The sequence below is a fragment of the Hydra vulgaris genome, chromosome 06 (assembly GCF_038396675.1).
Source record: "Hydra vulgaris chromosome 06, alternate assembly HydraT2T_AEP".
NCBI lineage: Eukaryota > Metazoa > Cnidaria > Hydrozoa > Anthoathecata > Hydridae > Hydra > Hydra vulgaris.
In genome coordinates this window covers 22855001-22880000 of record NC_088925.1, presented here as the reverse complement: position 1 = coordinate 22880000, position 25000 = coordinate 22855001, and the positions used below count along the sequence as shown (strand labels likewise).

The window sequence follows — 25000 nt, the reverse complement described above, 5'->3', positions numbered from 1 at the left end:
TAGTGAATGTTAAAGTTTCACAAACTTACCACAGTGGAAAACTTTTTGGGTGACCTATTAATCAACCAAATAAATTGGTTATAGCAATATTAGGTGTTATAAACGCCTTTTTGGTAGAACCACTTTTACAGTTTCTTGCCTTGATTTAAATTTTCAGTATGAAGTAGTTATTCTATACATACAAAATTCAAATATAAATTAAAGCCTTAAATACATATGCATCAACTCACCTACTTGTCGTGAAATCAGATTTGAATCCTTTAAAAAGTCTGTTAATGTTCTTCTGCTTAGCACCTCTTCATTCTATCACCTTCCTTTTTGTTCTTTATTGTTCTCCCTCTTCCCAAGACTGCACTCTTTTAGATGTAATTTCTGATCAAATTGACCATGTTTTTTTACTTTACCCCACTACCAATATTGTTTTTAATGGTGACTTTAATGCTCATTGCACTGAATGGCTTGGCTCTAACACCACTGACCCTGCTGGCACTAAAATCCATAACTTTTGCATTTTTCAACCTCTTACTCAGATAGTTAACTTTGTGACTCATTTTCCAGACAACTCTAATCACTTACCTACACTCATTGAGCTTTGTGTTGTCTCTGACCCTAGCTTGTCTTCAGTTTCTCATTTTTCCCTCCTGAGTGGTTCTGACCATGCAATGATCTCTATAAATCTTTTATTTCCTACTTCCCTTTTGAATTCACCCTATTATCACACTACTTACTACTACCCTAAAGATTCTTTTTGTGAAGGCCTTGGGGTAATGTCTTTTCTCTCACCGCCAATAAATGTGCCTCCTATGCAACCTTATGAATCCTAAAGACTTTTAATGTATTAAATTATTGAAAGTTGAAAAATACTTTTTAAGTACATCATACAAATTTGTAAAACTTGATGACATTAATCCAATTCTATTAAAAATGCTAAAATTAAATGCTCTGAATGATAATGTAAATTACCTTTACATTATCATTCAAACTTTCATGAACTTAATGTTGGTTATAGCTGCATGAACTTGCAATATATAATTCCTTAAACATATTAGATAAATCTAGTAATGCTGTGAAACTGATGGTGTCAAAATAGCTTTAGTATAAATGCTGGTTACCTTTACTTAAAGAGCGGTTCCAAAATTTATAACACTGATGCATATAGGATCATAACAAGTATGGTGCTTATCTCAGAGGCATAGATAGAGGTGGATTGTTAAAGCCATCTGATGTTTTATGCCAATTTTCTTTCCTAGGTTATGTACCTTTTGTTTTACTAGATCTGACTTTACCGGTTGGTTCATATTTTTAATCTTTTCAATCAATTGATGATTTCTATTTTTTGGGTTATTTTAATTATGTCTTGTATGAAAAGATATAAAACCTTGTCAAATATTTGGAAAAAAAAAAAATTTAACCAAAGTTTCTATAAAGTTAAATAAATAGTTGTAGTACAACTTACAATAATTTCAGCATTTTGACTTTCACCAACAATTTTAAAACTATACTTCTTGAGAGTGTTTTCACTACATGAAAAAAATAAATAAATTTATAAAACTTATATAAAGAAAAAATAAATTATAAAAGAAGAAATACAAATCTATAAAATTTATATAAAAAAATAAGTAATAAAGTTATGGAATTAACAATTTTTAGTAATTAATAATTCTTAATGAACTTTTTAAAAATTAATTAAACTTTCAACTAATTTTAAAATGGAAACTTTTGAGTTTACTCATAAAATTTTGTAAAAAAGAAAAAAAAAAAAGAATTTAAAGTTAAGTTTGGATTTTTGGTATCTATGGAAAACTTATGATGTAGATTACTATGGTAAAATAAAAAATAACAATATTTAAACATAATTAAAAATAGGAACCAAAACAAACAAATTATTCAATTTTGAGTGTTGGAGTGGCACCCAAGGAGGTCACTGTGACCCTTGGAGTTCACAGAAACACTCTTCTTAGAGTTAAAAAAAAAGATTTACTTAGTGTGAAAATGTTCAACAGAAAAAAGGAAGTGGAACACAATTAGTAAACAAATCTTGGCATTGTTGTAGAAACAATTTTTATTTTATAAATTTTTTTGTAATAAAAAATCAGTCTTTTCCGTTCTATCTGCACAATTTTTTATTACGCACAATTTTTTATTATGTAATAAAAAATGTTTATATATATATATATATATGTTTATATATATATATATATATATATATATATATATATATATATATATATATATATATATATATGCTCTATTAAATAAATAATATTATTTGTTTATTATTGAGCATTCTTATATGTACAAGAGATTTTAAACTTTATTTGCAAATGCAAAATATCATTATATATATATATATATATATATATATATATATATATATATATATATATATATATATATATATATATATATATATATATATATATATATATAAATAAACAACATTTTTTATTAAATAACATATATTAATAAAAATAAATGATGGTATTATCCAATTTTTCATCATTTTTCCAAAGGCAACATTTCTTGTTCACTAGACAAATTTTTTGATTGCTACTACAACAGTATTCAGAAATAAATAACATACAATTAATCGCTCACCAAAAAAACATTAACTGATATTGCTATAGGTGCAGTGGAGCGTACATACATTGACTAAAGGTTTTGGTTTAGGCAGGCATTCCTTTAATTAAAAGAAAAAAAAGTTATTTCCCTTTTATTTTTTTGTGTTAAAATTAGTGTTATAATAATATATAATATTAAAAAACTTTTTATTGCCACACAGTGTATGTGTGTATGGGTTTTAAACCAAGTCATAATCAATCACAATTATTAGTCCTGTTCAGTTATTATATACAACTGTTTTGAACTATTTTTTTATAGTACTGAAAATGATTAACAAAGAAAATAGAAAAATAAAATAAAAAAACAAACAAAAACGAATAGAAAAATTAAATTAAAAAAAAACTTACTATAAATTATCAATAGAAGCCAGTAATTTAACTTTAAATAAATGTTTAAGTACAACAACAGGTGTAAAGGTCCAAACATGATTCTAAAAATAATTACAAATGCTAAAAAAACCCAGCTTTGTGTATACCTGGGTACCAATTAAGTAGATTTTAAATGTGTTTTTTAGATCCTGCCAAGGTTTTTTATAAATATAATCTTAAACTAGACATGAAACTTTTCTTTACAAATACCTTAATTAAGAAGTTTTTTTAATCTAAGTGATCATTCAAATTTAAAAATGATAAACTACTATACCCAAATTAGAAATTCTAGAAATGCAACTTAAGTGAAAAACTATTATTTATACTATTTTGCATTTTGCATTATCTAACAAATCCATAAAACTAGATACTTCTGCTTTAATGGTAAAACCTTCAATTTCCTCTTTAAGGGCAAAAATTATACAAACAACTATCTTTCTTTCTCTTATAATTCTTATGCCACTAGATATTCAGTAATGAGCTCTCATTTTTCTGCATTTTAACTAAATACAGCACAAAATGTTCATTCAAATATTGCAAATATCATTCTGTTTTGTTAGAGTTATATGATAACATACAATAAGCTATAATCAAAAAGGTTTGAAGTTTTCTCAACAAAAAACTCCTTGACACTAAAATCTTGGTTTACTATGAGATAAATTGAACCAGGATACAGATTTTCCTTAAAAATTTAAAATATTTGTTCTCTTTTAAATGAGACATCAAAAAATTGTCATAAAAGCGCTTTGTAAGGTAATTGAACTGGCTGAACGCTTTCATATAGAGTGTTACAACAGATTTTGAACTGGCTGAACGCTTTCATATTGATTGTTACAACAGATTTTGTAAAGCCTTTAACCTGAGCTTTGGCAGCAGCAGATGTTTAGGGAGATATCAACATAGATTTATACAACTGCACAAATCATGTGACAACATTTTTGTTATCAACCATATTAATTGGTGATAGACATGATGCATTTTGTACTACCAGGTAATGGTAGTACAAAATGCAAAAGGAACAACTTTCTTGCAGTGCTTTGACAATTTAACAAGAATAGTAATGCAATTTTTTTTAAAATTGTGTTTGCTGTAAGGTTTGATCAGTTGGCAATTGGTTTTCTATTTTAAACACATCAAGCTTGATGAATTTGTATATTGTGGTTGTATTACCAAAAAAATCTTTTTTTATAAAAATATGTGAAACTTTGTGAAGATCATTCCAAAGGTATCATTGAAGGAAGGAACTGTTAGAGAGTCAATTTGGAATGACATCATATACTCTTTAAAATGTCTTTAAAGAACTTTAAATTTGCTATAAAGTTTTTACAATGACTAATCATTATATGGTTTTTATACTGTCATTGATTGCTCAGCAAAAAAGATAGCATGGCTTTTGGTTTCTTCAGTTTTTCTAATACATTTCTTACCCAATTTTACCCATGCCTGATTACTGCTTCAATTTCTATGTTACTTAAACTGAATTTTGCACTAAATACTTTTTTGTCAAGCAGAAATCCATTTAAAAAATCTGAGATCATTCAGCCAATCACTAATAAAACTGCTTGGTGATAAAATTTTAATGGTTGTTCATTTCTCTTTTTTTTTTTACCATTTTAGTTTCTTAAATTAACAGAAGAAAAAAAGCGAGATATATCTTTAGGTTGCTCATGAAATCATTAAAAAAAAAGTACACTTGTATCAAAACAAAAATAATACAAATAAATATTAACACAAGCACAAAAGATAACATCTTAAATAAACCAAATCAATAACTTTGTTATGTGTTTGAACAATATAAAAAAATTATCTATAGTTTACATGAAATGTAATCTTCTTCAAGATAAAAATCTTAAACTAGAAATATTACTTTTCTTTGCAAACATCTTAAAAATATCACTATCAAAAAAAAAAAAAAAAATAAAAAGTTCCATAAATTCCCACTTTCATAAATTTTTTTGGAATTCCATGACATTTCCATGACTTGATTACTACATTTCCATGATTACATTACTACATTTCCATAACTGAGTTCTATTACTAGTGGCAACTTTAGCAATATCTATTTTTTTTTGATAAAAAGTGCAATGATTTAATAACTTGAAAAAAACTTAACAACTTCCATATCTTTAAGTATCTCTATGTGTTAAACTTGCTAAAAAACTTGCTATGTGTTAAACTTGCTAAAAAACTTGCTATGTGTTAAACTTGCTAAAAAACTAGCTATGTGTTAAACTTGCTAAAAAACTTGCTATGTGTTAAACTTGCTAAAAAACTTGCTATGTGTTAAACTTGCTAAAAAACTTGCTATGTGTTAACCTTGCTAAAAAACTTGCTATGTGTTAAACTTGCTACAAAAATAGCTATGTGTTAAACTTGCTAAAAAGTACATATAAGAGTCTATGATTAATTTGACTTAATTTAAACCAGATTTAAAAAGTATTTTGACTCTTACTATTGATGTTAGCTTTGAAAATGTTGTTTAGAGTTGGCCATAAATTAACACGAAATCAGGTAGATATATACCAACTCTATCGTTTGTTCATGTGACTTGTTGATAGTCATAGCAAAGGCAGGTATAACTAAAAAATGTCCCCAAATTAAATTAAACGGTTTTTTCCATTTTTCATTGGACACATATTAATTGGGGAAAAGAAAAACATAGTATATTTGCATTTTACTGTTGCAATTGTTCTCTTAAGCTCTGATTTTTGTGATATAACATTAAAGTATGTCTTTTAATATTAATAAATAAACCCCACTCAATACAAACTCTAATCCTTTTAAAAAACGATATTTATTAAACGGAAGAACATATTTTTTTAATATTTTACTAACAAAATTTAAAAAGCAATTAAAAAAGTTTATAAAAGCTATTCGTAAGAAAAAAAATTAGAATAAAAACATAAAATGCAAAGAATGATATTGTTTTAAAACAAAACTATATTCTTAATATTAACTTCAAATGTATTTTTTTCTTTTACTTTATTTCTAACTTTTTTTTTTTAATTATTTAAGTATGAAGTCATATTGAGGTTGTTTGTGTATTGATTCAGTTTCAAAATTTCTCATTTTGTCATTTAAATGTACAAATTGCAATAACTATTCCAATTGTTAAAAAAAATATTAGCAAGTGCTAATATTAGTTCAAGTATATTTAATTATCAAATAAAATTTACATTACCAAATAAAAATTACATTATTTGACAGAAACACCAAGTTTCCCTTTTATAACAGTGTCATGATGCCACAAGGCATCAAACGAGTTATATTATTGAACCATGATTTGACTACTTGGTTTTTTAAATGATGCTTCTCTTTGCAACAATCAGTTAGCTGTTTGGTGAGTTGATAGTTATGGCTTCTCATGTTCTATTATGTCTGGGTAATTGAGAGTCTGAGGCAAAAGAAATTTATTACATCATAAGCTCTATCAATTTTACACTGTTTAATAAGGTCTCCTCTAATAACAAGAAGTAAAAATTTTAATGGCTATTGAAATGCTGCAATTTTCATTAACTTTTTAAACATTTTTGTTCATTGGTTTGATTTTACTAAGGTAGTCAGTTTCTTCAACATGCCCATTTTCTAGAATCTATTATAAAAATGTTTTTTTCAATACTATATAAATCTTTAAGTTGTTTAAATCCATAATTACTTATCTAGTTTTTATAACTTTTATAACATTTCAGCTTTTTTTTGAATTTAGTATTACATTATTAGATAACTACGTTATTAGTATAAAGTGATAATGTAAATAATGTATTACTGTCTTTAGGTGGAAAGTAAGAAGTGAACTCAAAATTTGAAGCCATACTTCAAATCTGAAATTTGACTTGAGCAAATGCAAAGAATGAACTCAAGCTAAACTAGAGGTTTTCAAGTTAGACTATATATAGAGATATAATAAAAATGTTCTTCAAAAATGTAACAAACCTATAGCTAAACGAGGAAGCAAAAGATAAGGTTTAAACAAGTAGTAGAGATTGTATAAAACTTTGATATTTATACCTAGTATCATGGTATTCAAAAATGATTTTATTATGTAAATCATGATTTTAGTTGTGATTATTTCTTGATACTTTAAACAGTTGTTTACTATACCGGAAGTTTTCAAGTTAGATTTAAAAAGCCTACTTGAGAAAGTAAAAATTTTTTCAAAATGCACAAGGTGAATTTGAAATTTCAAGTTATACTTCAAATCTGAAGTCTAACTAAAGTGTAATATAAGAAACGAACTTGAAATAAATTCGTTCTTAAAAAATCAAAACTTTAAGTTGTTTTTTGAAGTTCAGTACAGTCCGGTCTTGAAAGCAAACTTGAAATAAAAAAACGAATAGCCATTATCAATGTTTGGACGCAATTTCCTAATATCATTTTTGCACTCTTAAATTAAAAAAGTGCCCTTCAACTTTTAAGAAAAAGAAAAAAACGAAGAATAATGAAAGAAAAGATTGCTGCCCCATGCAGTCAATGTATATACTGTAGTATGTTTGATAGTATGTATTGTGGCCCCCGCAACTGTTTTTTATGATGTCATCCGCATGCATCTAATGCTGCATTTATATATAATTTTTATGGAATAATATATATTGGAACAATAGTTAAAACATATCTTATAACAAGTCCTGAGAGCGAAAATGCAGAATTTTATAGAAACAGAAAAGGAAATTTTTCTTTGAACTGCCAGGTAATTAAAAATTACCTGGCAGTTCAAAGAAATTTCTTCAAAAGAAATTTTTTCTGCTTGCATTTAATGGGCTAGATGTTTCAAGAATCATGAGTTTTTATCAAATCAGCCATTAAAGTGATTTGATAAAAACTGATTGAAGCTCATCAGCATGCCCATGATATAGGGGACAACATCCCATATTATTAGCACCACTGTGACAGTGAAATGTTGTTTTTGAATTAAAAAAAAAAATTTGTTTGCAATGTCCTTTATAAAACCAAAAAATTTTATAGACATTGTATCTTGCTTTTCTTCACAACATTGCCTTTCTACAAAATGATCTTTGGGTATACGATGAAATGTAAAATTAAATTGAGGAAAACGGTTCCAAAGCGTCTATTAAAAGATTTGTAGAAAAAATAAAAAGAAATTATAATAGTGACTTGATTCATTTTATAAAAATTTAACTTATCAAAGAATAAAAACATAAAAAATCAAAAATTATTAACAAAGAAAATCTTTTTTATTGATAAAGTAAATAAAGAACTCAAGCTGAAAAAAAAAAGTTTTATCTTTTGAAATAAAAATAACATTCGAAATCATAGAAATGCTCTAATATAATAATCCTTAGAATTGTGTTCATTAAAATCGGTGTAATAGTATGTAACATTATCAATATTTTTTTTGTCAATTTTCATTTTAATGTCATTTTACTTTTATTATATTTTTGGCTTTTCTGGTACTTATAGTTTTCTGATAATTTCAGAAGACTTTACTTCAAATATGAACTTCAGTGACTTCAGTTTGGTGATTTGGTATATAATGATATTGATATTGTAAAATACTATATGTAAAGAGCAAGAAAAAAAGCTAAGTTTCTTTTTAATAAAAATTTCAACAAGAAAAATGAATAATAACAACTTTGTGTTTAACATATGCTTTGCTGATAACTGCATAGCATATATGCCATTATTAAATTACCGAGTTTTAATAAAAATAAAAAATATAAGTAAAAACTGTTATTTTTGTAACACCTTTTCAAAGTATAAAACTCAGAAACATTTATAAATATATAGTTTATTTGCTTTATTTAAAAAGTTTTCCTTTCACAAATACTCTGCTGCTATTGGTTACAAAAATTTTTTTTTTCCAATTCTGCCTTTAAATGAATGTCTTTTAGATTTTTTAAGTTTGACTTTCTCAAGCGTGATCTTAAAATTTTCAAGTTTTGTTTACCCATTTGCTTTTTTTTGAAGTCTAACTTGAGAAAATCAGACACTCAAGTTCACTACTTGTATTCCACCCTTAGTAAGTATAGTTATTATTTCATAAATAAATAAAAGTTATAATTTAGTTTACTATTCTTTATAATTACTATTTTTCATATTTTCATTTAAGTTTGTTAAACAAAAACTAATTTACATACTTTCTTGACCATTATAACTATTTCTTTTTAATTAAAACTCACTCATATAGGTTTTTGATGATGTTAATAAAAAAATTAAAATATATATTGTTAAAAACATAACAAGTTCAAAAACTACCTGCACTTCATTTGGAAAAATTATTTTATGCTGCTCTTTAACTGACAAAATATGTTGATCACTTTTAGAAATTTTCCACTGAAGCCTGAATTAAATACCAATACAAAAATTAAACTAAATAGTTTTCAGTTTATTTATTGTAAGTAACAAAAACAGTATAATAATCTAACAGTAGAGGTGAGCGAGGCAAGTTTAATATAACTTAAAAAATGCATTTAAGCTTAAAGCTTTCACATTTTTTATAGTTTCACAAAGTATTAGGTTGATGTAATATAAATGCAGGTTTTTATATCTCAAATTTAAATGCGTACAACTCAACTCAGAAACAAGTTTATTAATTGAAATAAAAATCACTAGAATCAATGCATTTTTGGCAATGCAAAACAAGTTTATTTATGCAGATAAATAAACATGTTTGGACAAAGTATGATATGTTTGCTGTTCAATCCATTCATGCAGCACCCACTTATTGAGCTTTTTTGTCTTTCCAATTTGCTTTAAATGGTAAATGATGGTTGATTGGTCCTTCAGCAACCTCTCGTATGGTTTGCAAAGAGCGGCTTCGATGAACTACTTCAATTGCTCATTGTCAATGGCTGATGGAAGTCTGGCATGAGGTTCATCACCGAGGCTTGCATTGTCAGAATGAAACTTCTGATACCAACGTTGTAACATACATTCGTTGATACTTCCCTTACTTGAAACTTTGTTGATGATCCCAGCAGTTTGAGCTGCATTACGCCGTAGCTTAAAATCATATAAAAAATATTGCAAAAATCGCGTTTCAACATCTGCTATTAAAAGAAAAATTATTGACAGAAAAAAAAATTACAATAAATTTCAAGCATATTTAGAAAGAGAATAAAATAAGCTTTTGAATGATATATAATACTACATGTTAAAACAACAATTTATTGGTCTAAACTTGAGCTAAACACAAAAAATCAAAAATCCTGCATTTATATTGCATCAACCTAATATAAAACTTATTTTATTTAAAAACATTATTTTTGTGTTTAGATAACATGTTTGACACCACACTAAATATATATATATATATATATATATATATATATATATATATATATATATATATATATATATAATATATATGTTACTGTTACCTGCAGTACCAGGAATTAGCTAAATGCTAATGTTTATAATATAATTTAATATTGCAACTCTGAGTTTCATGTGTTATCACAATCATCAGGCAAGTAGTAAAAGTTTAATTTTGCTACGATTTGTTTAGTGGACGTTACGGTTTATATTTTTATTTTAAATCGTTACGGGACGGAAATTGATTAGTAGTTAGGTTAATAATATTATTAATTTGTTTTTAGTTGGCTAATAATTGTGAAATAGTTATATGTTTAATGTTGTTTAAAATATTTTTATGTGTTAATGTGTATTAAAAAATAAGAAAATAAAAATAAGAAAATAAGAATTAAAATTGATATAAAAATATACATAATATTATGAAATATATTACAAAAGCTGAGTATGTGAGTAATTTATTAGTTAGCCTAGAGATATATGGAGCAGATTAGTATAGTTAATTTTATTTATAGTTGTTTTTCAGGTTTGTAGCGAGCTTTGTAATTTTTTAATAAGAATTTATTTTCGTGGCGGCACTTTGATATAACTTGAGTTCTCTTATTTAACAGTTCTTCAGGTTTTGGATATGATATAATAGTAAATTTCTCATACAGACATAGTGGGCATCTTTTGGAAATATTTTAGTAGGGGGGTACTGATTTGAGAATAGACCATGTTAGCATAGGGGTTTCATTAAAATTGTTTTTTAAAGCCCAGACATAGTTTGATAGGGCGGTAGAATTTTTGTATTTAATATTGTTGAATGATGATTTGTGGTTGTTGTATCTGGATTTCCACTCACCTTCCGTTAATCCTATATAAACTTTGCTGGAATGGTTTTTTACTGCGATGATGCATTTATATATAATATTGGTGGATTTACACTGACCATTCAGGGGGCATTCTGCTTTGTTTCGACAGTTGCATTTTGGATCATTATTTTCAATTCTAGGGAAGATAAATTTTTTGTTGTGGTTTCTTATAATTTTTCTATATTTTTAGTGCAACTGTAGCTTACCTTTACAGTGTTTCTGTTTAAGATTTTGTGAAGTTTGTGTTTCTTAGGGAAGTTTTTTTCTAGTAAATACAAGAACATTTTTGCAACATTTGTGGAGACGTTTTTATTAAATGGGGGGTTGAATCATATGATATTGTGTTTACGATTTTTCTGGGGTATTTTTTGTTTGATCTGATATTTAGGGAGTAGTTTTTGTATCCGCTATTTTTTAGTGCTTGTTCATATTCGTTTTTAGATTGATTAAATATAACTTTGCTGGAGGAATTTTGTAATAGTCTGTTTGATATTGAAGTTGGTAAGTGTTTAATAATTTGTGGTGGGTGATTAGAAGATATGTGGATATATTGAAGATTATCGTTGGGTTTTTTGAAAGGCTTATGGGTGTTTTGGGCTAAATTGAAAGTTACATCAAGGAAGTTAACTGATTTAAGATTTGTTTTTATGTCTATTTGAAATCCAACATCTTTAAACTTTTGGATTATATTTTTTCGGATTCGCTCCATTTCTTGGCCGTTAGAATTGCGTATTATCAACAAGCCATCATCACGGTAAAGCCCTATGTCGGTTTTTATAATTATATTAGATAATTCGTTGAGAATGTAGATCCCTACAAGTTCGCAAATTTCAGCGCCATCGTAGCTGCCCATTGTTACATCAAAACTTTTATGGTTCAATTTTTTTATCCATGTGTTATTGTTGTAATAGAGGAGGGATTTTCGGCTATGTGTTATACTTCTAAGTTGTATATATAGATAGATATATATATATATATATATATATATATATTTATATATATATATATATATATATATATATATATATATATATATATATATATATATATATATATAAAATATAAATTAGTAAAAACACTTATCTAATTTTTTTCTTCTACAAATTGTTTCACCATCAATAGGTTCATTAGGAAGATGAACCTACTGATGGTGAAACAATTTGTAGAAGAAAAAAATTAGATAAGTGTTTTTACTAATTTAATGTTGCTCTGTTCTTTAAGAATATATATATATATATATATATATATATATATATATATATATATATATATATATATATATAGAGAGAGAGAGAGAGAGAGAGAGAGAGAGAGAGAGAATGTATTTTCAAAATGCGGTATATCCATTTTTGTGGTATTGAGACAATAGACTTTTTTCTATTGTCTCAATACCACAAAAATGAATGTCGCTGTCGAAAAATTATTGTTGCTTAATGTATATATATAAAGTATATTAGATAATGTTAATAATTGAAATATTGGTAAATAAAAAAAAAAAATTTTTTGTCTATAAATTTGCATTTACTTTCAAAATACTGTATATCCAATTACAGCTTATTATCAAAATGCGGTATATCCATTATATTTTTAAGATATTTGGAAAGTTTATAAACTTTAAACGACTTAAATAACTTTTAATGATTAATTTTATTTAACATATTGTATAACTCTGTGTATTTAATGTTTGGTAATTATATTTTAATGATAATGTGAATGTAAACAATTTTCTGTTAAAGTAATGTAAACTATTATATTTCAGAATTCGCGATTGTGAATTTAAATTTATTTAGGAGAGTTAAATACGAGACAATTAACCATAATATTTTTTTAGTGCAGTGTAGTTGTAACAATGGTGATCAGATTTTTAAAATATTGCCTTTTCAAAGAAAAAAGCATCAACACTATGCTTATTTCTTGCTTTGTCCATTGCAGGCATATAAAAGTAGACAAAGAATTGATGCATTGGAAAATGAATCAAATTTTTTAAAACATCTCCCTTATCTTCATCAGCCATTAATTTTTTATTTCCGCCTCTATTTTTAAGTCTGTTTACAATTAATGGACCATTAATAGAACATAAAAGTCATCGTTATATTTTTTAATGAAATAAAATTTTAAAAATAAAACACTGCATTAGCCTCATATTCTTTGCAACAAAGCAATTGTCAGTTTAACAAAAATAAAATAATTTTTTTTTTTTGTTTAGCAAAAATAAAATAAGTATTATTATTGAATGCTTTTTTTTTTAAATATATTTTCCATCATTATTCCATAATCAGTTCAGTTAAACAAAGTATGAAAGTATAAAAAAACAGTAGAATGAAGAAATGCTTTTCCTATTTCTTATTTCAAGCATTTTATCTTTTTTCTATGTGAAATAGGAGGTTAGATAACGCATTAATCTTGTCCATCACAACCCGCCATTTCATTAACGCAACTTTACAAGGTTTGCGCTTGCGCAGAAGTAATATACATTTGCCACGGATTGGTCACAATAAAATACTGTACTTTGAAAATAAATTAAAAACTCCATACAGTGTTTTAAAAATAAATGTTTTTTAGAAGTAGAAAAATACAGGGTTATACTTTGCTTAGCATATATTCGGACACAATGTCTGTTACGCCCTTATAAACTAAAAATAAACCACACAATTTCTACATTTTTTTTTAAAATAGCGTTTACCGCGTTTTGAAAATAAACTCTTTATATATATATATATATATATATATATATATATATATATATATATATATATATATATATATATACAGTATCGGACAAAACGAGTGCAACCAAATAATGCTAATTTAGTTTCTTTATATAAAAGCGCTGCATTTTTTCAATTTAGAGAAGTTACTATGTAACTGTTTAGAGACAAAGTTCTTCAAGTTTTGTTCATCACAAAGTTCATTATTTGTACACAAAAATTAATAAATTAATCAAAAGTATTTAAAAAGTTGATTTCCTTCTGGACAAAACAAGTACAACTCAACAAAATGTTGACCAAGCTGTATTTCGCTATCAATATTTTGTGTCGAATCCTTTGTTGTCGATCACAGCCTTGCATCTTTGAGGCATAGATTCGATCAGGTGATCAATGAAACTTTGTGGAATCGCTGCCCAGGCCTTTTGGATTTGTTCAAACAGTTGATCCTTATTATGAACACCTTCACGATTAATTCTGCGGTTGACGATCTCCCACAGGTTCTCGATAGGGTTGAGATCCGGAGATTGTGGCGGCCAATCCATCACCGATAGGTGGTTGTCTTGAAACCACTGCTTGACTACTTTTGCAGTGTGTTTCGGATCGTTGTCTTGCTGAAAAACCCATTTTATTGGCATATTCCATTCAGCATGAGGTAACATAACATCTTTCAAGATATTTTTATACATGAAACGGTCTATTATTCCATCGTTTCGATGTATTGGACCTAGACCATTAGCAGAAAAACACCCCCAGACCATTACATTGCCTCCACCATGCGCCACGGTCTTATGGCAGTAACGTAAATCGAGGCGTTTTCCGGCCGGTCGACGTACACGGCAAATGTCATCGCTCCTAATGATGTTGAACTTCGATTCATCACTGAACAGGACAGTTCCCCATTTCTGCACATTCCAGTCAATATGAGATGCAGCAAGCGGGAGTCTTTTCTTCTGGTTTTTTAGTGAAATCAGCAGTTTCTTTGCAGGGCGTCGAGAAAACAATCTGGCTTCAACAGCACGACGTCTTATTGTTCGGTCCGATACAGGCAGCTCTAACTGCTTTTGTATCTCGACTGATGATATCCAGGGATCCGTCTTGACGGAAGATCATAGAATCTGAGAATCTGATCATAGAATCTGATCTGATCATAGAATCTGAAGATCATAATCTGATCATAGAATCTGAAGATCATAGAATCCTCTCTAGAAGTGGTGGAACGCAGTCTTCCACCTTTGTTATCTGCTGCCAACTTCCCCGTAGAACAATATTTGGAACATAGTCTTGATACGGTCCATTTTTTCACGCGATATTTATCACAAATACTTTTTTGTGACATTCCACTTACGTAATCGCCAATAATTTTCTTTCTTAGTTCCAATCCAAGACTGTCGGCAGCCATTTTTGCACTTGAAGTCATAACAATAATAAAAATAAATAATCACGCTTCTCAAGGCTTACCATGTTACATTTACCTTGTGATGATACAATAATGCTCTGTGGAACACAACGTCTTGGTTGGATGTGGGCTGTATTGATCTAATGAAACACTTGTTGTATTTCACTTCTTGTATTGATGTTCTTCGATAAAACACTTTGATAAAACTCATTTCGATAAACTGTCTTGATAATACTGACTGATTGACTTCCATATACTGACTGAATTACATGTCGATATGCATGTCTCTTATATAGTAAAATGAACCTGTGTGAACCTGTTCTGGAAGATTCTAGATGCTTTTTTTCGATGCTTCTGGATGCGTCTGGATGCTTTTGAATGTTTCTGGATATTTTTGGATGCTACTGGATGCTTCTTCTGGAAACTTCTGGAAGCTTCTGCATGCTTCTGGAAACTTCTGGATACTTCCTTTAATTATTAAAAAACTTCTGTGACGTTGACACGGACCAGACTTAAGAAAATGAAACAAACCAAAAAAGTTGCACTTATTTTGTCCGCTGCAAAATGGCACTTGTCAACGAAATTCTGCCTGTGTGCTGTCACCTGTCAGCTGATTGCTCATGTTATGGCATGCTATGACTCCAGACTCCTGAACTGATTGCTGTGGTAGTATAGTTTGTTTTGTTTTTAAGACATGTAAAATTAGGAACACTTTTTAGCATTGTTCGATGTTGGTGGCAAATGTTTTGTCCAATACTCTATATATATATATATATATATATATATATATATATATATATATATATATGTATATATATATATATATATATATATATATATATATATATATATATATATATAATATGCAACAATTAGTCTAAACTATTTGCAGATAGTTTAGACTAATAGTTGTAAGTTATTGAAATCCAAATTATTTTATTTATGAATAATATGTTTATTTACAATTTATTTATAAGTATTGTAGTGTTATTTTGTCATTGGCGATAACAGCTGGGCCGATTTTACCTATTTAATATGTGTAAATTATAATAATTTATGATGCATGTACAGAACTCATACTTTCAAATGGGACAAAAAAACACATTGCAGAGCCTTTTTAAACTAACCCAAGTAGAAAAGAAGGATATTTTTTAAATTTTATTCACCATTTTTAATTCTTGATTTAAAAAGCAAAGAATTTACTGCTGAAAAAAGTCAGAAATTAAGTTAACTCAATAAAGTACAGTAATAAAAGGAAGCTTTATAACATTAAAGTGTAAACATATTTGTAAAAATGTTGTATACATTTGTTAATATTGCAATTTTACTCTGAAGATTAACAGTGTTATTATTGCAATATTAACAGTGGTAGTATTGGTTTCTTTAATAAGATATTTAGATAAAAAATTAACCTAGTTGTTATTAGGAGTACAACTTATTAGCAAAAGGAACATAACAATAAGCAAAAACATAGTATTTAAAATATTACACAAATTATTTGTATAAATGTTTATTTATGATTGACATAAATTTTTTAATGAATATGAATTAATCTTAAAATTTTTTTTAATTTTGTAAAAGCAGATTATTTTTTGTTGTTCTGCCATTCTCAGAAAACTTTATGAAAACCTATCAAAGAATTCAATCTATTGTTACATTCATTGTTACTTTATTGATTGTTAATTTGAGATTAGGAGGCCTTCTAAAATAAACTACTGTTGAAAAAATTTACTTTTATGTCATGTTAAAGTCGTATTCTAGTTACAATATAGTTTTAAGTTATCTTGTTATAATAATTTAAGATCATTAACAATAACAAGAACAAATTCGCAATTTATTGGCAAAGCATTTCTTGTCCAAAAAAAACTAGAAATCAAATTTTATTCTTGTATAAAAATGTTAAAAAAAGTGCCTTAATTTTAAAAGTATTTGCACAAAAGTATTTTTAAAACATGTATGTAGAAATTAAAACTACGTGATTTTCACAACTTAAAGTTTCATGCTATAGCAATCATCAGATGAAATAAAATTTCCACGATTCACATGCTCCTAATATAAGTTTTATATAATAGTTTCATCTAACTAGTTCCATTTGTATATATATTTTAACAAAAAATTTTTATTACACCTAATGATTACAATGAAACTTAAATTTTAATGATTGTATAAAACTTAAATTTGTGAAAATCACAGTTTTATTTTCTACATAAATATTATACTATAGTTTTGATTCAAATTATATAACACTTTCTTGATTCTATATGCACTATAATAGAAAATTATAAAGCTTAAAAGAAAATCATAAAGCTTAAAATACTTGTGAATACTAGTATTTTATACTAGGTCTGATGACAAAAAGTAACCAGAGAAAATCTGGGTTCAATGTATTAAAAGTCACTTTAAAGCTTATGAGTCTTGCGTAAATAGAAACTCTGTACTTTACATGGCAACAAAAAAACTTTTTACTTATTTCTCTATATAGCTTTTTTTATTCTATATAATATATTGTGTTAAAAAAGTCCCAAAATGCTTAGAAAAATTTTTTAAATTTATTTTCTTACATAAACAAAATAAAATTACAGTTATAAATTTTTGTAACATATAATTATATTTAAAGGATAAAATTAAAAAAAAAACAAACTTTATTGGTATTCGAGAACAGTTTTGAATCTGAACATTCTGATATGATGAGTGTCCAACACATGTTGGCATAAAGTAAAGAAGATCTCCTTCAGTAAATAAAATATTCACAGTTTCAGTTGTCATAGTAAGATTGAAATCACATTTTTCAGAAAAATTAAGAGTGCATGTAGGTTGAAATTTTGTAACTCCGCAATTCAATGGTGACATTCGATATACAAATATCTGGAACTTTTCTCGAATTAAACAAGCATCAGGTTTACTACTAAAAACACACGTGTCATCGCGAGTAAATGCACAATGAATAGGATTGTAACCATTATTTTGTAAGAGACAGGTTCTATAAACTGATTCCTCAAGTGAACTGGCAGGGGGAAAGACCATTGTTTTAGAAGACCAACTGCATACAGGCAGATAAAACTCACTATTTCTTCCAAAGGTATGTCCAGTGATTACAACTGTGAGACACCAAGGTACTGTAATTGTACAGTCATTTACTAGACTTTGATCTCTCATACTCTAAATAGTAAAAATGTTAAGAAAAAAAGATAAAACAACAGTTTTTAAAAAGTATGTTAACCTGATTGAATTGTGAAAAACAAAATTGGAACTTCATAATAAAGATACACAATAAAACAATATTATTGTCCTTGGATTCAAAGTGTTTCAATTGCTTACATATTAAAACTGTGGGATAATGCTGAGCACAAACAAAGAAAATTAGTTTTTATTGAGACAGAACAAAAAAAAATTCATATATTTGTTAATTGGGTTTAATAAAAAACAATAGCTACATATTCAATAGATAAAAACATCAGAAATGAGTAAATTTTCTTGACTTGCATTAGTACTATAACTCACTTTAACGAAGCAACCCCTAAATGTAGTACTCCATCATGTTTCTATTACACTGTCCTTAAAATGGGCTTGCTCCTCTGGATAAGCTCTCATGTTCACCATATAATTATTAATATGAACAACAAAGATATAGACTTGATATAGAGTGACAATCTAGCCTCAAACAGCTTTGGAAAAAAGATCTTAGAGGTTCTTTAAAGGTACCAATTCTTTGTTGAGAGCAGTGACAAATTGTACGATGAGGCCTCACTTAATGCGCAGTGTTGGAAATAGCACTTTTTACCTTTCTGTGATAGAAATGCACCTGTATGTCATTGCTGTCTCAGAGGCAAAGAACACACTAAAATTTTATGATAGCTACTTGAAGACCCACGAGGAATGACACCATTTTGAAATCTTTGATGACCTCCCATAGTTATCAGAGTAGAACGTGGAAGTCAAGATTTAAAAATTTGAAAAAGGTTAAACGTTTTAAGATCAGAAGTTCATCTTTTAAATTTGATAGTATTTTTTGGATAATTCGAGAACATTCTAGAAAAATCCGGAAGTTTCCAAAAATTTTTTGGAAATTCCGAACAGTTTAGGAACATTCTAAAAGAATGCTCAATATTTAATGCGAATTGAGAACTTACACAAATTTTAAAACATCATTGCCTCAGTCATATAAGCAACGTTTTCAAGGAACAACAGGTGCTTTCTATTTGTTTTTCACAAAATGAGTAAGGAAAACACTTTCAAACCAAGAACATAATAAAAACATTTTTTTTTAGATAGTGTCAAAACAAAAAAGATAAATACAATTTTAAACTGTGCATGTTAAAAGAAAAGAAAAAAACAAACTTACCTTATAGAATACAAAAGCTTCAAGCTCAGCACTAAACATTTTATTTTGGACATCCTAATAAAAAAAAAAGGTTCAAAAAATCAAAAATAAAAAGCAGTTGAAATGATTGGTAAACAAAAAAACCAATTAAAATTTTGTAGCAAGTAACCTATAAAGTCAGCATAACTAAAAAAAATTTTAAAATAATTTATTAATATAATACTCTTATATTTATTCTTCTATATTATATTTATATATATCTTCTATATATTATATTTATAATATCTTATAAATTAAAATTTAATATTAGAATATTTTTTATTATTTTATATCTCCACCCCTAAAAAAGCTTGAATTCAAAGCAGTTTTTTGATAAAAGATTGTATCATTTGATGGTTTTTAAAATGCAAATTATCTAGTGTTTGGAGAAGTAATTTTTAAATTGTGAGTGTCAATTACTTCAGTAGTGTTAAAAACAAACTGAAGTAAAAAATAAATGTGTTAAGTTAAATAATATTACACAGAACGGGCGTGTTCCATAAGCTCATCAACAGCTAGCCTGGCTAGCTTGAGCATGATTGCACAGAAGATGACGCGCTGAAGTAATTATGTTAAGAGCTGATCAAAGAAGTGCTTTGAAGCAGTTGACATTATGAGCACTAACAACTTCGTTTGGTAGTGCATTCCATGGGTGAGTAACGCGGTTGTTAAAAAAGTTGAATGGAACGAGGCTATTGCTGTTCATTTCACAATGAAAGCGCTTGCGATGACCGTAGCTTGGTGGGATGTTAAGCGGAGCAACATGCCAGCTAACTGAATTAATGTTGCTCTCGATTTTGTATTTTTGGATGAGGTCTCCATGTATACGTATATCAAGTAGTAAGCTGAGTCCGAGTTTGATGCATCTTGTCTCATAGTTAAAGCACTTTATTTCGTGTGTTACTTTGATAGCCCGGATGTACTATATGTTTTTTTCAAGGTACAGGCACCAGGCAGTAACTGCGAACTCAAGATGTGGGAGTATATAGGGGGTGTAAAGCTTTTTCCATACTTAGGTATCTCTGCTGATGAAAGTGTGTTTTAAGATTCCAAAGACATTATTGGCCTTGGCAACGGCAATTTTGGCTTGATTCTCATGCTTTAAGTTGTTGGTAATTTAGATGTTGTCAACTTAAGTTCGATTCTGTTGATTATACTGTTGGCAGAATACTTGTTCATTGAATGAACCTGTGGCAAAACATTGTATGTGTTGATGTGCATAACCTTGCATTTCTGGATGTTGAGCTCCAACAAAGCAGTATATAAAGTTAATATAAGATATTATAAACTAAATTTTTCAATGCTTTTTAAAATTTTTTAATACTTCAATTTTTAATTACTTTATAAATATTTATTAAATTTATTGTTTGTTTATTTAAGCTTGACCTTTTTGCAAAACTATTTCAATGAAAATATATTCCAAATTATTTTTAATCATTTAATTAAAATTAAAAAACAATTTTAATAATAAAATTTACTTGTAAAAATACTAAAACAATAAGTTTTTCATTTCTAATCTTAAAAAAAAAATAGAGCTTTTGAATTCATACTTTGATAAAGTATTAGAGAAACAAAACATAAATAAATTTTTTTTTTACCAGGACTTAACCCTTTGCAGCTTAATGTATGGCGTGACGGGACATAATGAAAATGTTGTTGCGGTCCAATGTCCCGTGCCATGGGACATCTACTATGTTTTTGTTTATACAGAAAAAATTATCTATTTAAACTAACTTGGACAATTTACTTGGTTCAATTGGTTATATTATAGTGTGTTTTCAACTTATTGATTTTCAGTAACATTTTTTAATTGTCTTATATTCTACCTCACTTATACTCTAAGAAAGTTTTAGTAAAAATTTATTTACAAATGGCAAGGAAATGTTATGCAACTGAAGAAGTATTGAAGGCATGAAACAAGAACTGAAAGCAATAGTGAATACACTTTTAGTGAATCTAGGACTGAAGTCTCAGAGTCATAGAAAAAATATTAAACTAAATGAAATTGATGATAATGAACCTGCTTTGAAAATAGGATGAACAAAAGTAATGCAAGATACTCCAGCATTTAAAGCACAACCGTTCACAGAAGCAAATGTAGACCCTCAGTATTCAATAAACTTAACACATGAACTAGATTTTTTCAAGTTATTTTTTACTGATGAGTTACTTGCAGATATTGGAACCGAAACTAATCGTTATGCTAGGTTGAAAATTGTAAATAATGATTTGGAATCTCTTTATTTGGCATAAATGGAAAGATTTGACACTTGAAGAAATTCATGCTTACTTTGGTACTATTTTGAATATGTCTCTAAATGAAAAATCAAGTATAAAACATGTTTTTTCTTGTGATTGTCTGAACTACATGCAATTTTTTTTAGCAGTTTTCTCTAAAACTTGGTTTTTTCAGATACATTAGATGCATCAAATCCATCTAATGAATTGAATATACAAGACATACAAGAAAAATGCATTGTGTTGTATTAGAAATAAAAAGTTCTAGAAATTTTGTTCCATCTCATAACATTGCAATTGATGAAAGTAATATTGGATTCAAAGGGAGAGTTGCATTTCACATGTACAACCCACAAAGTGGGGCATTCATGTTTTTGTCTTAGCCGATAGTGAAACAGGTTATGTTAGTTTCTTTGAACTGTATTATGGTAATTACACTACTGAAAGTTTGGGAAGACCTTTGATGCAGTTTCAGGGTTACCACTATTAAAAGTGAGGCTAAAAATAAGGACTTTAAGGAGAATTAAGGATATATTTTCCCAATTTTTAAGAAGATTTGGTTGCGAACGTAAATTTTTTCAAGGAAAAAATAAGGAGAATTAAGAAGAAAATGATTACTTTAAAAACAGAATTGTTCTTTTTTTAATAAATATTAAATATAAATAGATAAACTATTATAAATATAATATACTATATATATATATATATATATATATATATATATATATATATACACACACATTAATAAAGTTTATTTTTCTTTTTATATATAACATTATTAAAGTTCATTTTTCTTTTTAACAAGCTTCTTTTTTTCAGCCTAAAGCTTTTGAAGAGACTCTAGTTTTTCAATGGAAGCTCTTTTTAATGCATTAGATTTAGATGTCAGCTTTAATGTCATCTAATTACAAAGAGAATCATTAAATAATGACATTTCATTTAGTATTATATGAACTTAAATTTGTAAAATAAAAACAAGGACAGCCTAATTTCAAATTTCAAAACTTGACCTAAAATATACGTAACATCACTAGATTAAAAAATATTATACTTAAGTCTTTGATTTCCATGGACATCAATGATGTACATGGAAATCAAAAAAAAAAACACCCTTGAATATTTGACCGGTCCCTATTATTTAAAAAATATATAGTTTTTCAAAAGTAGGCCATGTTGGGTCTAAAATTAAGCAAAATTTTAAAAAAATTTCAAAAATAATCATCATTTAAAAAAAAAAAACATTTAATATTTCACTGCTATGAAAACTACAAAAAATGCACCTTTTTCATTTTTTCTTTAAAATGTCATACTTATTGCAGTAAAATCTAATGTGAATTTTTTTCAAATAAAATGATGATTATTTTTGAAATTTTTATAAAATTTCGCTTAATTTGAGACCCAAGATGACCTACTTTTAAAAAACTATTTTTTTTTAAATCATCAGGGACCGGTCAAATATCAAGGGTGTTTGGGAACCTTTAAAAAAATTGAAAGTCAGTGTTTTTTAGGTGTAGGATTTCAAATCATCAAAGAAGCAACTATTTGCTTCTCTATTGATAAGTATAATCTATATACTTTAATAATATTTCCTTGAAGATAATAATAGAAAATAAGGAGAAATTAAGGAGAGCAGTTAAACTTGAACTTTTTTTTAAGGTTATTTAAGGACATTTAAGGACTTTTTTTTTTTAAGGTTTATAAGGAGGAGTGGGAACCCTGAGTTTACAAGTTGAATCATATTGTATTTGTATGATGAGCTTTTAGAGGCTACCCAAGGTAGTAGTTATCCCTTATTTAATCACAGATTATATACTAGTTTTTCTCTTGCACAAGGGCTCCTCAAAATGAACATACAAACTACAGGGACAATAATGAAAAATAGAAAACAGTTACCTGCAGATATAAAAAAGCATTCATAATATTCAAGAACGAAGAGGAAGGCGGTCATCATTAGATGACAATAAACACCTCAACAATAAGCCACAATTTATTGCACAAGTTCCAAGTAATAATGCAAAAGACTGTCTAGTCTGCAGTGACAGAAAAACATAGTGGTAGAAGAAGAACTGTATACTAATGTAAAACCTACACTAGAAAACCTACTACATCCTACTGATTGTTTTGAACTTTACTATACAAAGACTGACTTTTTTGTAAAATAGGGTATCCAAAGAATATTGTAATTTGTTTGTGAATAAAAACAAGTGAGTACATATATATATATATATATATATATATATATATATATATATATATATATATATATATATATATATATATATATATATATATATATATATATATATATATATATACATATAGTTTTTCTTGTTTAGTGCTTGCACTTAAGTCATCGTATTTTTGACAGAACAAAAATTAAACAATTTGGTGCTACACTCAAAATCTATTTTTTGCTACACTCAAAATCTATTTTTTATGAAAAATAAAGAGGAGCCATGGGTCAAACATGTTTTTTCTGTTATATTTAAGGTCAATAATTAAAAAAAAAATTTAGTGTTAAAGTGTTAAATAAAATAATTGTAGAAAATATTTTTTTTTTTAATTTTTTAGTTAAAAGTGTGTTTTTATTTTAGCTACAAAAATCACTTATCGCCAATTAATTTAAAATTAGATAAATAATTCAACACATCTTTGAAAAAGTTTAAAATTACTTATATTACTAATATTTTAAATTAGACATTGCATGTTCCTTTATTGACACTTTCTGTTATAACAAAATACAATAAAACAGGAAAAACTGTTGTGAGATTTATGATTATGTTGTTAAACAAAATACATGAATGCCATTTCTATTCTAAAATAAATTTTTATGTTATTTCTGATTAAATTGACCCTTTCTCTTTATCATTTAGCCAAAATCAATGTTGTTGGTGACTTAAATAATCATCACACTAAATGGCTTGGTTCTAATGTCAGTGATTTTGCAGGTGTTAAGGCCCACAACTTTTTCCTTTTTCATTCTCTAACACAAATAATCACTTTTCCAACTTGCTTTCTTAACAATTTGAATAATTTACCTTCTCTACTCGAATTTGTCTTGTTTCTGATCCTAGTCAGCGCTTAGTTTCTCCACATTCACCCTTAGGTGCTTCTGATCACAGTTTGATCTCTCTAAAACTATTATCTCATTCTTCATCATCAGATTCTCCTTATCGTTGTACCTT

The 25000-nt window shown here is 27.3% G+C and overlaps 1 protein-coding gene across 3 annotated transcripts in view; it reads right to left on the bottom strand.

Moving 5' to 3' along the window:
• LOC105849501 (cilia- and flagella-associated protein 65) overlaps positions 1 to 25000 on the bottom strand; it is a 131337-nt gene that overhangs the window by 54317 nt on the left and 52020 nt on the right. For all 3 annotated transcript variants that reach the window (XM_065799616.1, XM_065799615.1, XM_065799617.1), the window contains 5 exons: positions 19560 to 19613; positions 17859 to 18376; positions 9204 to 9288; positions 2970 to 3052; positions 1457 to 1520 (listed from right to left, as the gene is read on the bottom strand). In XM_065799616.1, coding sequence (XP_065655688.1) covers positions 1457 to 1520; positions 2970 to 3052; positions 9204 to 9288; positions 17859 to 18376; positions 19560 to 19613 — 804 coding nt within the window. The remainder of the gene's footprint in view (positions 1 to 1456; positions 1521 to 2969; positions 3053 to 9203; positions 9289 to 17858; positions 18377 to 19559; positions 19614 to 25000) is intronic.